Here is a 15059-nt window from a genome sequence, read left to right on the forward strand (position 1 = left end):
TTTAAAATATTTTTTTCCTTGGGGGGGGGGGGGGGGGGGGGGGGGGGGGAGGTAATTATTTTTGATTTTATTTCTTTTTTAAGTCATCCATTGTAAGAAATCTTTTTGCTAAACAAGCAGAACTACTCCTTTATTGTGCCTTTGTGATGTTTAGTTTGTGATTATTATTATCTATGCATTGAAATTTACCAATCAATCCTGCCAACCCAGAATACTTTTGTCGACCGTTTTATTTATGATGAAATAAACATACGAATCAGATTGAAATGTGTGATGACATCCTCTGTCTTAGTCTGTCAAACTGCATCTTTCTTATTCTCTCTGTATGTTTCTCATCGAGTGAAGTGCAGTGGAAAACTATTTTTCTTTTTCGCAGAAGCTCTTTTAGGATTTGGTGTTGTATAAGAGTAATTTTTTTACAGTGACATTAATACCATCATAAGTCTAAGTTCGTGGACATCCCATAGAAACGTATGTTAATTCTATAACACACGCTTCAAAGGGATGTCCACGAACTTGAATTCAAATAACGGCCCCCTGGTTTATCTCAACCTTTCAAGCACACAAAATACTCCACATACAACCAAAGTATGACTTGATTTTTTGCAATACAATACAAAAAAAAAAAGGTTAATTGTTTTTGACCGAGGTCCCAAAATAATATGTGAATAATATTAACGAGAATGCAAACAAGTTAAAATCCTTGCAGAAGAAGGTCTCACTTCCTCAATGTATAAGTCAATGGGCAGACATGCAACTTGTGTGGCTCCACCTACATCAAACCTCTCTAACTGGAGGGCTACATTACCCCCACAATGTGGCTAGTCATGCTAGCGATCAAGACTTTCATCACATAGAATCTATTTTTTAATATATTTACATCTTACCGGTACTTGCAATTTCATCGAAAATCTAGTCGTACATAATCATCTACCTCCCCCAAAATATTGAATTTACAATGCACCCACACAGAGACATTCAAATAAAATATGCCACAACTGCCAATTACTTTACTGTTCTATTTATTATCTCCATATATATTTGGAATGGTATTTTGAAACAAAATAATACTCTTATGTACAGTTACATGGCAAAGAACTATTTCATATAATATATTACTACCCAACACATCCAAGAGAAGGACAAATATCATTTGGAAGACTCGTACTTCAAGTACTATACTTTGTCAACATAATTGTTAAAAAGAGAGAGGGAGAGAGAAACTAAAGGGGTATATATAAAGCGATCAAGTTATATAAACAATATGAGTAAAACACAGAGAAGAATTTCAAAAATCAAAAACGCCTTCATTTGGAAAGTAAATATCAGTATCCATATCGTCACCTTTGGGACTTTTCAATTAGTTTCTGATGAGATGTATAACCATGCAACCTTCATGATTGATACATTGATGTAGGCCCAAATGGAACTACAGCTTTACATCCTACCCAAAGGACAACACGTAAGGAAATCGAGGATGAATGACTCATGAAGCACTTACCGAACTGCTCTTAAATTTGGGATACTCGAGCAAGGCTATAACTTCTACACCTATATACTTTCCTCATCCTTTCGTGACAAAATAATACAAAATGACCACATTTGTATAAAGCCCTCTTGCAAATAATATTTTGTAAAATACTTTGGATTTTTTAAAACAAAATCCAATTGGGAAATATTTCATGGCTAAAATTAATGCTTTCCAAATTTTGTGCATTGTACATGGCTAATAGACTAGTTCGTAGTTAGCACATGGTATTACTCCTTGAGGTGCACAACCGCATCACTCGTAAGCGAGGTCTGAAGGACGAGCCATCATGAGAACTTGTAGGCATACGTGGTGTATAACCTTCGGAAGATGAGGATGATAATGACGAAGCTGAAGATGCTCATTGTAACGAGGGGGCATAGTATCCCCTGGAGTCCTCTTTCCTCTGTCAGATGGGGGCTATGCCCACCGGAAGGGGGAGACACATTGGATTGACTAGAAACATTAGTTCTCTGTCTCAGCCCGTCACTGTTTGAACTATTACTGGTAGACGATGATTGGCTTACGGGCAGTGAGGCAGACGCCTGATTGCCACTGGAAGGTTCGGTACTGTTTGTATCTGCTGCCACCTGCGGTTGGGCGTTTCCGACGTCGGATGGCTGCTGAGGTGTCGGTGGATTGTGGTTGTTGGCCATGCCAAATTGCCCCTGGCCAGGCATCATGAAGTTCGGTTGTAGAGGCATAAAAGGGGGCTGCATTGGACCCATAGGAGGGTTCATTGCGTTGAAGGGATGCGGTGGAACGGGGGGAGGCACATGGTTGTTCCCTGGGGCTGCGGCTGGAGGGGGCGGGGATGATTCTGATGTACTCGATGGCTTCTTCTCCTCTTTCTGTCAAAATGCAATCACAGGGTACCGGTAAAAGTAAATACGTATGGTAGTTATTCATGAAGAGGGATGTGTTGGCATAGTAACAATTTTATTTTATTATTTTCATGGAAGACCATTAGATTTGGAGTGGCTGAAAAAAGAATTGTTGTATGCTTTTGGGGTGACAGCTCTTTGGACTACTTCATCATACATCTCAAGGTACAAAAACCCAATACATCTTGTAGCAAGTTTTGGATGGATATCCCCTTTCTTTTATTTCAAACGTAAAGAGATACCCATAACACCCCCTCTCCTCCCCCATTACCTAATATTTGTTTTAGTCTTCAAGTCAGAGACATTCTTGTGACTGCTTTGGTGTCCCTGCAATTTCACAGGCAATCAGGCATTTTTTCCAACTCGGAAGCCCTAAATACCTTATTATTTTTATTTTGCTTTTCACAGAGAAACAAATCATGAAGATGTAACATTTTGAATATTTATATTCATATTCCTATGTACGGCAATTTCTTCTAAAACTGGCTTGCAGTCGGATTGTTGATAGTGTTATGAGGTTTACGTTAAGTTTCCAATTACGGTACCTTGAACTGGATTTGAGCTGCCAGTTCTGCAGCTTCTTTCTGTATGGCTGCTGACTTGGCGGTGACAGGAGGGAGGATGCTACGGTTTGGTGTGCCACAAGTCTCGCACTTCCATTCTTGTGATCTGCATCGCAATAAATAGTAATAATAATAATAAAAATATTGGATATTTAAATACCGGTACTCATTTAATACCTAGGTGGAGAGTGGCAAATGTAGATTAATATCTTGCCAAAGGACATTAGTGTCGTGGTGGGACACGCACCGCGGACCTTGTGATCCACAGTCCGACGACTTAACCACTCTACCACAACACCTCTTTGTTTTAAAATGGATGCATACAATACTTCAAATGATATATCAATGGTAGTCTTGAGTCCTAGTAATTTATGGAAAAATAATACATCACAGAATTTAACACTAATATCGAAGGCTACAAATGAACACAAATAAATTGTGATTGCCAAGTACGGTAATGAGCAAACCCAAAGGGGAAATTGAGCTACGGTACTATCATCTCAATACATGTACCCGGTAGCATGAATAATAATAGAATGTGTGCAGACAAAACGATCTGCATATAATTGTTTTAAATTCATGATCTCATGATTAATCTTTGGCATCTTCTTGAAATTGAATTATATACATGTACATGTAATTGTGTATATTTATGACATATATTATATCATCAACTAAAAAGGAGAGCCTCCTACAGAAACTTGATTTATTTTTGTAATCCAGAGGTATAAGTTGATGATTTCTTTTCTTTTGTTGTTGTATTTATAATTGTACTTCATTTTTATTGTATTCTTTGTTATTGTTATGCTCCTTTAGGTTCCAGGAAATGACATAAAATAAATATGTGCATATTTGTGTTGTCATTAGACATTAAAAATAGAAACTACCCAAAACTTGTCAATGGTACTTAAAAGCGAATTTCTCTCTTGGCTGTAGGCCTACACGTACACAGCCAGCTTGTTGTAGACATTGACCAATGAATTCTCAAAAAATTTAGATTTGTGACTAAATATTTTTTTTAGCATGACATCATTTACAAATATGGCCTCAAATCTTTAAAGGGGCTGTAGCATGATGAGACTATGTGTCTTTCCCTTGGCCTGAACCAGGGCCAATCGGGTATAATACGACTGGACGACGTGACCACAGTATTCACTTGTGTGCAACATACGCGAAACCGAAGCCTGAAGAGTACTTTGTTCTGTTTCGCGCCTTTTCGCGAACGCTAGCGTGTGCTAACCCAGTTAATCAACTCTTCGTTTATGTGCAGTTGTCCAAAAAAAGTAGTACATGGCGTTTTTTGCCATGCCCCTTTAATACCTGCATGTCTGTTAAAGGTACTATGTCCTTTGCAGGCCCCAAAAATGAAAAGGTTAAATTCCAATGGCATTTGAAAGATAATACTAATTTTGAACTCCCCTTAAAGCTAAAGACCAGTTATGGTCATGCGATTGCATTGTGAAAGAAACATTGTGAAATCGATCAGAAAAGGTTGATCATCTAGCATAGATGTACTGCAAGGTTCTGGAATCATCAAAATGATAAGAAATTTGGCCAAGTCTTCATAAAGTTATCACTGTACACAGAAAGATGTATACGGAACTACACACACGTGCACGACACGTGCATTTGTATCTCTCAACAGGCAAGAGATACACTAATTTACCAAATATATCAATTAGTAGGCGGTTTCCCGTCAACATTTTTATCATCATGTATTATTCAAAACATATTCTTTCATATGATTGGTAATAAGAGCTTCCATTTCATTTTTGAAATTGGGGCGTTTCCAATACTGGTCTTTACCTTTAAAAAAATGGGGCTTGAAAATTTCTTTAAGTGGGAAAATAACGACTATTAGTTGTCAAATCGACTAAGAACTATAGAGCCAATAAGTAATAGTCTTGATTTTCAGACCATTGTACCCGCATGGTCATACGTTTTATGCTGCGCAAAGATTCAATCAGTTTAATTTTGGCCATTACAAGAAGTGGGTTATTGTAGTAGACAAATCCTTTACAGCTCATTTTATGTATGTTATTACCAAAGAAGAAGAAAAAGCCAGTCAGTCACTTAATACTGACAATAGTGTCTGATAGTGAAGTCTAGCAAGTAAACGGGTTTCCTTGCATAATTTGAATATAAGGACACTGCTAACGTTTAAATTTCACAGATAGGATATACATGACATATTCATAATTCCTGCAAAGTTCTACAGAATTTGAGGTTGGCTGCAAAAGGGACATAGTATCTTGAACTGTCTGTCTGTTTGTTATCAAAACGTTCCTTCAGCTCTCACTGAAGCACTCAATGAAAGATAATTTGAGAGGAAATGGATGCAAAAGAAATGACGAGATGGATTTCTTACTTTCTGGCAAGCACTTTTCTCTCATCAGGTGTGTAGTCTAGCGAGCCTATAGCACCCTCACCCTTTGTTGGCATGAAGCCTATGATGGCCAAAAGTACTGTTCGGACTAAAGGATACAAGGAGATAATGATTTGTTAAAAAACTTACCTGCTAGAGTGCTATGACACAGTAACATTCTTACAATATTCATTTCTGCACGATAGGCCATTTTCGTAATGTAACCAAACTGCATACATTAGTTGTTGCCAGGTTGGACAAACATTATGGCTTGACCTACCTAGCAACACTTGATGCAGTTCGCATCCTGACTATTGAATTACTATTATTTTTATCAGGTGAATGAAATAATTTGTATTGAGGCACTTCACAAAGACTTGTGCATTAAATTTGGTTACATTACGAAAATGGTCTACACATGTATGCTAATAATCATGATAAAAGAGGGAGACAAATTAACATACGTCATAGGATTTGATAGAATTAACATAGGATTTCATAGTCAAGTTACTAGTATTCATCCGTAAATGCATTCATGAAAAACTAGATATAATTGCAAGAATTAAAAGAGAATTTCCAGTGGTGAAACAAAATACATGTAGGAACATGGGTGTTTTTATACTGAATACACATAAATGTCTAAATATCCAAATCCTAACACATGTGTTATTTACATGTATAGTTTTATTTCTCTTGTGTGAACAAACTAGAATATCATAAAATATTCAAGCATAAAGGAATATATAAATGTACCTGTGCGACATAAGGAACAATCTATTTTGTAATTTGGCTCCAAAGAACACAGTTCCCTCCTGACTGTGCAAAATATCTAACATCAATATGAGTATTGGCAAAAGCAGGCTTTTAATGAGGAGGCGACTAAGCATCCAAAAGATGTTGATTTCTTATGGAATACCGCAGATTTCTTGTGGAAGACCGCCTATTTTTTTAGCGCAACATATATTGTACACAACCCCAATCAATAGAGAGTCTTCAGTCTTTTTTAAAGTGTGTGTGTGTTTACACTCTCTGGTCTACAACCCTGGGGAGGAGCGTATGTGAGTATATGTTGGAGGGAGGTACATGTAGGGAGAGGAGGGGGGGGGGGGTGGGGGAGCTGATAGAATAGATGCATACTTACTGCTCCATGATGGTTGCCATGTTTCAGGATGATGGCCAGAGATGGAAAGACAAATCTTGGTGCCCACTTCAAACCTTCCTGTAGGCTGATGATAAACAATGTAAAGATAGAACACTTAGATGCTAAAACTCTCATGCTCATGTTTCAGTTTGATAATTGTGGCCTTTGTGGGCAATTCCAAGATGTCCACTAATTTATTATCTTTATACACCAAGAACCATGAAAACATAAAAACATAAAAAAGCATCTAAATAAATAAGGATATATCCTTGTTACTTGGTCAGATTCAAGCTATTGTAGGGCTGACAATGTCATCAACACATCAGGTGTATTAACAATTTATGATGATGGTGGTTAAGTATGGAACAAAACACATGTTATGAAGGCCTCTTGATATGACCATTTACCAACTTTTCTTTTCATGATATGACCATTGATTGATGGTTCTTTCTGGTAGTACTAACGTGACGATCAAATCAAGGTATTGTTTATTCGTAAAAAATGGATAAAAAAAGACATGATATAAACATAAAACATTGCACTAAATGGCCCTTACTTCTGTTACGATATGCGATATCCGAATATCCGGTATCCGTCGTAGTTGAATAAACATGTACAGTACCTATACCATCATAACAAACCAGACTGCTGACTCGTCTATTATCATGAGTATCTATCAATTCTAAGACCCTCAAACTCATCAACTACCTACTGGTAATATAAGTGTACAACTTAACACTTTTAGGACAGGATTTATTTCTAGGGCTAAATTTATCACATATTGTCCTTTAAATTGGGAACTATAATATATTTCTTTTTAATGCTCCATTGTTCAATAAAATATAACGATTTACAATTGGCGGAAATATTGTCAAAAAGTTGAAAAATTGCCAATTTTTATAGAAAAACAATGATCATTTAATTTTCAATGTGATGTCAAAACTTATTTTCCTTTCTAAAATCCCTGACATCGAACACAAAATAGCCATGAAACAAAAATGGATGTAGTATGTACAGAGATTTTGCCCCCTCTACTCGTGCATCTAGCATATGTTTTGCATGAAGGGCTCTGAATAAAAATACACTGTCCCAAACCACAAAATGTGGACTGATTGCCATGAAAAGGAATAGACTACTCACTGTAAGGAGCATGATACTGGGTGGTTTCATGGGGTACTCTGGCGGTAGAGTGATACGACCATGGAACACACCCTTGGAGAAGTCAGAGTCTGGAGGGCCTCGTACTGTGAAGTGCCATTCAAATAAGTTGTCCTGTTGGTGAACGGGTTAGAAAAAAAAAGAACGAGACAGAGTATTATAATTATATGTAAGTATAAAAACTGATCAAGATGCACAGACTAAAATGAGACTATGCGTTTATAACCATGATTAAAATATAATGTACAGTTACAGTAGGGGATAAGGTAATGTTCAAAAAGACTAACAGGTTTAATCAAATAGGCTGGAAGAGAACCATTTTACCATTTACCTTGACATTTTCCTTTCAAGGTACATGTACTTACTGCCAATCATATATTTTATTCTCGTAGGCTTGCTTTTACATGCAGATCTACATATAGTTGCTTTTGTGTCATGCAATGTTGCCTTTCTCCGATATAAATGCACACTTCCACTCTATTACCTTGTTTGTTCCACAAATTTCTTTTGTAACATGTGTTATGAATGTCTACCGGTAGTTGTTTTTTAATTTTTTAAGTAGAGTAGTGATACTTAACATCATCTTAGCAATTTAATGAACCAATTTGTATGGCCTTTTTCGGGGCTCTCGTCGCAGGGACTGCTGGTGTGACCAGCTGTCAACAACTATCTGTTGATACCTGAACTGGCAACATTGAGACTTGCTTCCTCTGTTGGTTTTCATAATGCAGGCATGATTATTGTAATAAATATTAATACAATTATGAACAAAATATAATATCACTTACCTCTAGTGGCTGAGCAAAGTATTGCTCAGTAGGCTCCTTCAATTCTTGAGCTTCCTTCATCAGCCGCTTGACAGCTATGGAGGAAGAAAAAAATATGAAAAATTAAGAATTCATTCTATCAAAATAATCAACATCTAATTATTGCACAAATGAATGCAAGGATGAAAATATCATATTCACTGAATATGATTTCCCCCATTTTCCACAGACTCTAGCCCCAATCATCTCAGGCTTGGTATCATATGTGTTAAAGGGGAATTAATCCGCTATGCTAAATTGGGTTGGTATTAGAAGAAAAATGAGGTAAATAGTAACCTGAAGCATATTGCAGTCTGAGAACAAATATGAATTATACATTATTATTCAATATTACGGCATTATGTCTCTCTTTTAATGATAAAAAAAAGAAAATAGAAGTTAGAACATCAATAGATCTAGCTGTTTTTCGGGTTGCCAATTTGGTACTTAATACTTTACAATAACAACCATGTAAAAAGAAGTTTCTGCTTAAAGATGAAGTTGAGTTCTGGTCATGCCATTGCATTGTGAAAGAAACGGTGTGGAATCGACCAGAAAAGGTTGATCATCTAGCATATAAGAATTTGTGTGTATTGCAAGGTTCTGGAATCATCAAAATGATAAGAAATTTGGCCAAGTCTTGGTAAAGTTACAAACACTGTACACAGACAGATGTACATGTATATGGGACTACACGAACATGTGGCGTAAAAATCCTACCCTGGAGTTCTACAATGTTACATGACATATTTAGAATATGAAGGCATTTGAAGAGCCATGCTTTTCAGGGAACATGTCTTATCTGATGTTCTTCCACACTTGCATAATAAGAATTATAACGCTTACAAATTATTTTTCACCTCTTCCCAGAACTCAACCTTCTCTTTAAGTGAGCCCTCTCTCACTTAAGTTCGAAACCGCTCAAGCAGATCAGCCAATGGGAGCACTTTAACTCACTACAGCGCTAAATGCGTAAAGTTCTACATGCCCTAGGCCTAGTCTAATCGTCCTCGTTTATGCGGACGATCCTTATTCTCGGACTATAGCGCCTGCGCGCCCCTACTGATTAGGGACATTGGTCATTATAAAGCAAAACATTTGTCATGGGTATATATGGCCATAGGACAATTTTCATTTTCATTTTCAATAAAGCAGAATAAGTCAATAACATCAACTGTGTTCATCAATTGGTCAACCCTCAACCTGCAACATGCATTGAGACATCAATCTTTCAGTCTTACACAGGGTCAGTAGACCTCCACTCATCTAGTCTAGTCTCACTCTTAATATTATTGGAGCCAATAGAACAAAAACAGACACACTCTTCAATACCAACGTACATTGTCATTGAAAATCTATTATTGTTTGTACTTGTTTGTCTATAGATCTATTTGTAGATAGACTATACTATGCACTGCTGAAACAACAAACACACACTAGGCCTACACACAATTGTACATGTGGGACTGATATCATCACGAATACAAGAAAAAGAGTATAAATTCTATCTCTAATACTCACCCGGGCTCCTTCTTGAATATGCTTGCATGGTGAGATATTTCACAAAATGTTGCCTAGAATACACCTGAAAATTCTCCTCTACGTTCGCTCTGGGAACGGATTTATCTGAAAGCGACGTGGCGTTCTCTCATTTACGAAAATTACGAGTCGGTGAATACTCCTCTATCAGCATTCTCTAATGTATGGCGCTCTGTGATTTGCCAAAACTCTGTACATTATTCTTTATTGGCCAACCAGCGTACGTTTAGGAAAATCATAGAGGATTATGGTTTAAAGGGCCGGATGACAACAAACCACCACACGTGTGTTAGTGTTTTCATATCTCTGACTTTTGCTCATGCTCTCACTGTAAGCTGTCTCAGGATTAATTGTGAGTGAGCATTGTGCTTGTGATGTGTGATTGTTGGATTTTCTTGAGGTAACTAATTAGCAGGCAGTTTTCTCAACATGATGTCACACATGCCCAGGCGAATCTCTACTTTTCTTCAAGTGAGACACTTCAAAGAAATTAGCAGAGGGAAAAAGACAAAAGGCAAAACAAAACTGGTAATACTGTATACTCAATCATCATGAGATGTTAACCTTTTCATTGAGTCAAACTCAAAATGACTTTGTTTTTTAAAATTTTACTAGATTCATCATCAATCAGTTTGAATCTTGATTCTACCAAAGTTAATAAGTAATGAAAGACGACAATTTAACTGATATTTGTTAATTAGTGTTATATGTTATTTTGTGTAAATTATCTTTGATATAGGTCTATAGGTCTATCAGGGAAGAATATGAAAATGATTTGATGAGATTTGTATTTTATTTAAGGGATTAGAATAGAATATGCAGTATCGCACTACTTCTAATTCTACGTCGGTACTTGACAGGATCCATCAGTCAGGATATAACGTCAGGATTTATGTGAAAATGAAACTTAAACAAACATGATAATTAATGAAATGAAGGACTTGACAAATCTTCTCCTCTATTTATTAATATAGAGGTCTAGGCCTCTTTTTTTGTAATGGATGATTAATTCTATTCCATATATTTTACACATTTTTAAAAGCATTTTTTTCTTTAAGTATATGACACTGCACAGATTTTGCAAGGGAGACTATGAATTCCAATTGTCTTTCCAAGACCCAATATTGAGCACTAGATCTAGCTGTATCAGTTGTAGCTCTGTCAATATGTGTATGTACTGTACTCGACTTACATTAATCCATCATTGCATGCTCTCTAAAATAGGGCAAGCAGATTATTCAAGGACATATCCTGCTACAAGTTGTTATTTTTGAGAGTTTTCAGATAAGTAGTTCGACCAGTGCCTGTTCACTGATATGAGTGATACTGCATTATTTTGATCAATTTTTCATAATTTCTTTTGCAAGCCAATGTGTGTATGGTTTAATCCAAGTGCATTAATTGCTTAGCCAGTTTTTATATGCAAGAATGTAATAGATATTAGTTTACCCTAATTATAATTTTCTTCTCTTCGATTCGCAGTCATATGGAAAACATAAGGATGACCCGACGGAAATTGCCCTGAAACATTTCGACCAAAACTACCGGCCACTGTTTGGAGACCAGTGGCCGTCTATTCGCCTGGCCTTGCTTTCCATGCAGAGCTCAGGGGCTCTCCTCAACAATTACAGTGACGTGCAAGAGACAGTGGACAGGCTGCATTCGATAGGTGTGGAAGACTTTGTTCAGCCGCACGCAGGAGATGTCAAACGCCTCAGGATAAAGAGGGAAACTAAGCCTGGGAGATTGAGAGGAGGGGTTGAGGACACCCCTGAGGATGCCCCTGAGGATGCCCCTGAAAATGGAAACGGAGCGGTAGAGGAATCCATCAGCAATCCAGGAAGCACGGGGTTGGATGATCTTGAGGTAGCACGGAAGCTCCAGGAGAGAGAAATGTTAGTCAGAGCAAGAGATGAAGATGAGTTGGAGGAAGGAGGAGACTTTGGAATGGGGGAGCTCGAAGTCAGAGAATCGAGGCAGCCAACAAAACCGTGGTGGGATGGCAGATACATTGTTGCCACCGGTTACGAGCACAGAATGGACCTCGTTCAGCAGCTTGAGCTGGAGGAAAGAGGCCACAGTGAGCTGGTGTCCGAACCCTCTGGGGCTAACCCAATCAAAGTCATGGATGCTGATCTTGAGATAAGTCCCCACTTGAGATGCTTCATGAACAAGTCGTCTTTCAAGAGGCTGCCTCAGGCGAAGAGGGGTAGTGAGGAACCAAATCTTCAGTATTATATCATGGATCCAGCTTCGGTCCTCCCGGTGTTGGCAATGGATGTTAGAACAGATGATGTGGTCCTGGACCTTTGTGCTGGACCAGGAGGGAAGTCAGTTGCAATATTACAGACCATGCTGATTAGTGAGTTCCAGTCTCACCCCTTTCCATTGCTAACCCTTTCCTCTCCTATCTTGGTGCATGTTATCTCTTCTTTAGAACTTTGTATACAATATCTATCGTTCATAGATCATTTGACCACCATAAATTACTGTTTTCATTTATGAGACATGTCCCTTAGCCATATGACTTGGTATTATGCATTCATCCTTCATAGACATAGGACAATGTGTGGGAGAATGAATTATAGTGAAGAATGTTTTGGTTCCAATATCCATCGCAATACAAAATTTTTATATATAATTAATATAATTACAATATGATGTTGTTACAAACTTATTAAGGCACCAAGCTATTAATCATAATTTAAAAAAAGTACCGGGTATTTACAAATTCATTAAAAATAATTGGAATTGGTAAGGAAAACAAAAATCAACAAAATATATGTACAATTTTTGCCTGACATCTAGTAGATTAAACAAATCTCTCCAGTAGCTGCTTCATTAAAGTTGACTGTTTCTTATGATCCATATAGGTACCCTGACAGCCAATGAGAAAGTACTATCCCGGAAACGACGTTTGCAGGAAGTACTTGGCCTGTGCTTACCTAGGAGTATCAGAACCAGTGGAGCAATCCGGGTGTCTGGGTTAGACGGGTGTGAATGGGGTCAGATAGAACCAATGGCGTATGACAAGGTAGGTACTATACATGTAGTACTTGGCTTTGTGTTTGTCCCTAATGACCGTTTCTAAATTATGACCATTTCTTAAAGGGGAAGGCCACTCTGATATTAAGTTAGGTTTAATAAAAGCAGAAAATATGAGAGAAATGGGTCAGTGAAAGTTTGAGCAAAACTGATGAAAAACACAAATAGGCGGGACTATGAAGTATTTTGCAAGCTCCTCTCCAATTTGCTCTGTAAATTGGTCTTTATGTTTTGTTTGTGGACAGTGGTATCCTGGATATATTAGTACCTACATGTAATTAATCAGCATGTTACACTATACAGGTATTGGTGGATGTCCCATGCTCCACAGACAGAGTGTCTGCAACCCAAGCAGACAACAACCTTTTCAAAGTGAGTCGATCAAGAGAAAGATGGGACCTGCCTGAACTTCAAACAGACCTTCTGTGGTAAGGAATTATAGCAGGGTTTTAAAGCCCCACTGCACTAATTATAGCTACTTGTGTCCTCTATTTAGCAAACAATGCCTTTTTCTTATGTTAATTGAGAGCTGAGTTGATGAGATAACCACCTGTTAGTGACCATGTAGGGAGGTCTAATCCCTCCTGGCCAACTAGTGCAGATGGGCTTTAAAGTGTACAACTTAAGAAAATTATGATTTGCATACAGTTACAATGTATAAAGTCAATCTCCAAAAGACTTCATTTACCTGACATTCCATAGGCTAACAAACCAGGGTTATGACGAAAAATGAATTACCGGTATAACATAAGACCCTTCGCACAGTGTTCATTTCTGATATAATAAATTTTACCGTGTCTATGAAAAACATGTACATGTTTGGTTCAGAAATATATACTGTAACAAATTTCAAGACAGACATGATCATTTTTTTTTCCTTTTTGATTTGTCCCCTTTCATCACCTCCTTCTATTTTTTACCCATTCTTTCAACCAGTGCTGGTCTCCAGGCTGTCAAACCAGGAGGGACCGTTGTCTACTCGACCTGCACCATGTCACCCCTACAAAACGATGGAGTAGTCCAAAATGCCATCACAAGATGCCAAGAGGAGTTCAACATCAGTACGAGCGTAGCTGACCTTTCACCTTTAGCAAGAGCCTACCGGGATGTCTTCAGCTTCTTCCCGAACTGCCGATATGGGCAGCTTGTTGTGCCCAGAATATCGGCTAATTATGGACCCATGTATTTCAGTCGACTGATAAGGACTCGATAGCATGACAAATGAACAGTATTTCTACATTTCCATCTTCTTGTACTATGCAGCCATGATGAATTGAATTAGTTGATGTTGTTAGGTCTTAGAACACAATCTTGTTGTGACCGGAATAACAACTAATTATGGACCCATATATTTCAGTCCTTTGATAAGGACCCGATAGCAAGACGAATAGTTCACCATATCAACAGTACATTTGTGTATTTCTACATTTCCATGTTCTTATACTATGCAGCCACTGTGAATTGAATCGGTTGATGTCGTTATGCCTTATAACACAATCTTGTTGTGCACAGCATAACGGCTAAATATGCCGGACCCATGTATTTCAGTCGACTGATAAGGACTCGATAGCAAGACAAAAAGTTCACCATATAAACAGTATTTCTACATTTTCATCTTCAGCACTTTACTTTTATGCTAAAATTTGTTACTTTGTCACTGATGTATACTTTGTAAAAGAAACTGAAATTCGGCTCTCGGGCCGCGAATGTTTTTTAATGAAATAAACCATTTTAAATAAATAATAAATAAATGCTCTCTAGCCCAAGAGACTGGCAGAAAGTGATTCTATTGGCTGAACATGATGACAGTGAAATCTAACAGCATTTCTAAATGGTTATCGCATCACAAATCTGCTTATCTTATGAATCTCAGAATACCGATTTAAAAATGTTGTGGGGGTATTCTATCTCTCTGAGATAAAATGTCAGATTTTATCTGAGATGAAATGAATCTCGGTATACCACCCCTTGGTCCCAAGGCAATTATTGAATGTAAAGAGTGCATTTTTATGCTCATTTATACTTTGAAC

At 37.6% G+C, this 15059-nt stretch overlaps 2 protein-coding genes across 3 annotated transcripts; one reads left to right on the forward strand and one right to left on the reverse strand.

The window, feature by feature from the left end:
• Nucleotides 1-1005: 1005 nt before the first annotated feature.
• On the reverse strand, nucleotides 1006-10243 carry LOC587822 (ubiquitin-conjugating enzyme E2 J1). The gene is made up of 7 exons (XM_787530.5): nucleotides 9967-10243; nucleotides 8428-8501; nucleotides 7622-7753; nucleotides 6482-6566; nucleotides 5344-5449; nucleotides 2958-3081; nucleotides 1006-2379 (listed from the first exon to the last, which is right to left on the reverse strand). Exons 1-7 carry the CDS (start codon nucleotides 9992-9994, stop codon nucleotides 1816-1818), a joined length of 1113 nt encoding a protein of 370 aa, XP_792623.2. The 5' UTR covers nucleotides 9995-10243; the 3' UTR covers nucleotides 1006-1815.
• Nucleotides 10244-10262: 19 nt separating this feature from the next.
• Nucleotides 10263-14653, forward strand: LOC587799 (5-methylcytosine rRNA methyltransferase NSUN4). Of its 2 annotated transcripts, none has more exons than XM_030995492.1 (5): nucleotides 10263-10384; nucleotides 11467-12346; nucleotides 12858-13018; nucleotides 13333-13457; nucleotides 13966-14653. In XM_030995492.1, the coding sequence occupies exons 2-5, from the start codon at nucleotides 11581-11583 to the stop codon at nucleotides 14240-14242; spliced, it is 1329 nt and encodes a 442-aa protein (XP_030851352.1). In that variant the 5' UTR covers nucleotides 10263-10384; nucleotides 11467-11580; the 3' UTR covers nucleotides 14243-14653. The 2 variants fall into 2 exon arrangements, with proteins under 2 accessions (XP_030851352.1, XP_792601.3); XM_787508.5 differs by having other exon boundaries at nucleotides 10284-10512.
• Nucleotides 14654-15059: the final 406 nt, after the last annotated feature.

This window comes from Strongylocentrotus purpuratus, unplaced genomic scaffold (assembly GCF_000002235.5).
Source record: "Strongylocentrotus purpuratus isolate Spur 01 unplaced genomic scaffold, Spur_5.0 spur5_scaffold_21, whole genome shotgun sequence".
In the NCBI taxonomy this organism is placed as follows: Eukaryota; Metazoa; Echinodermata; class Echinoidea; order Camarodonta; family Strongylocentrotidae; genus Strongylocentrotus; species Strongylocentrotus purpuratus.

Coding starts and splice junctions, on each gene's coding strand:
- LOC587799 (XM_787508.5), top strand. CDS start 10,414: ATGATGTCACACATGCCCAGGCGAATCTCTACTTTTCTTCAAGTGAGA. Junction 13,019..13,332: donor AACCAATGGCGTATGACAAG/GTAGGTACTATA, acceptor TACACTATACAG/GTATTGGTGGATGTCCCATG. Junction 13,458..13,965: donor CTTCAAACAGACCTTCTGTG/GTAAGGAATTAT, acceptor TCTTTCAACCAG/TGCTGGTCTCCAGGCTGTCA.
- LOC587822 (XM_787530.5), bottom strand. CDS start 9,994: ATGCAAGCATATTCAAGAAGGAGCCCGG. Junction 5,450..6,481: donor ATGGCAACCATCATGGAGCA/GTAAGTATGCAT, acceptor TGTATCCTTTAG/TCCGAACAGTACTTTTGGCC. Junction 3,082..5,343: donor AGAAAAGTGCTTGCCAGAAA/GTAAGAAATCCA, acceptor ATTGCGATGCAG/ATCACAAGAATGGAAGTGCG.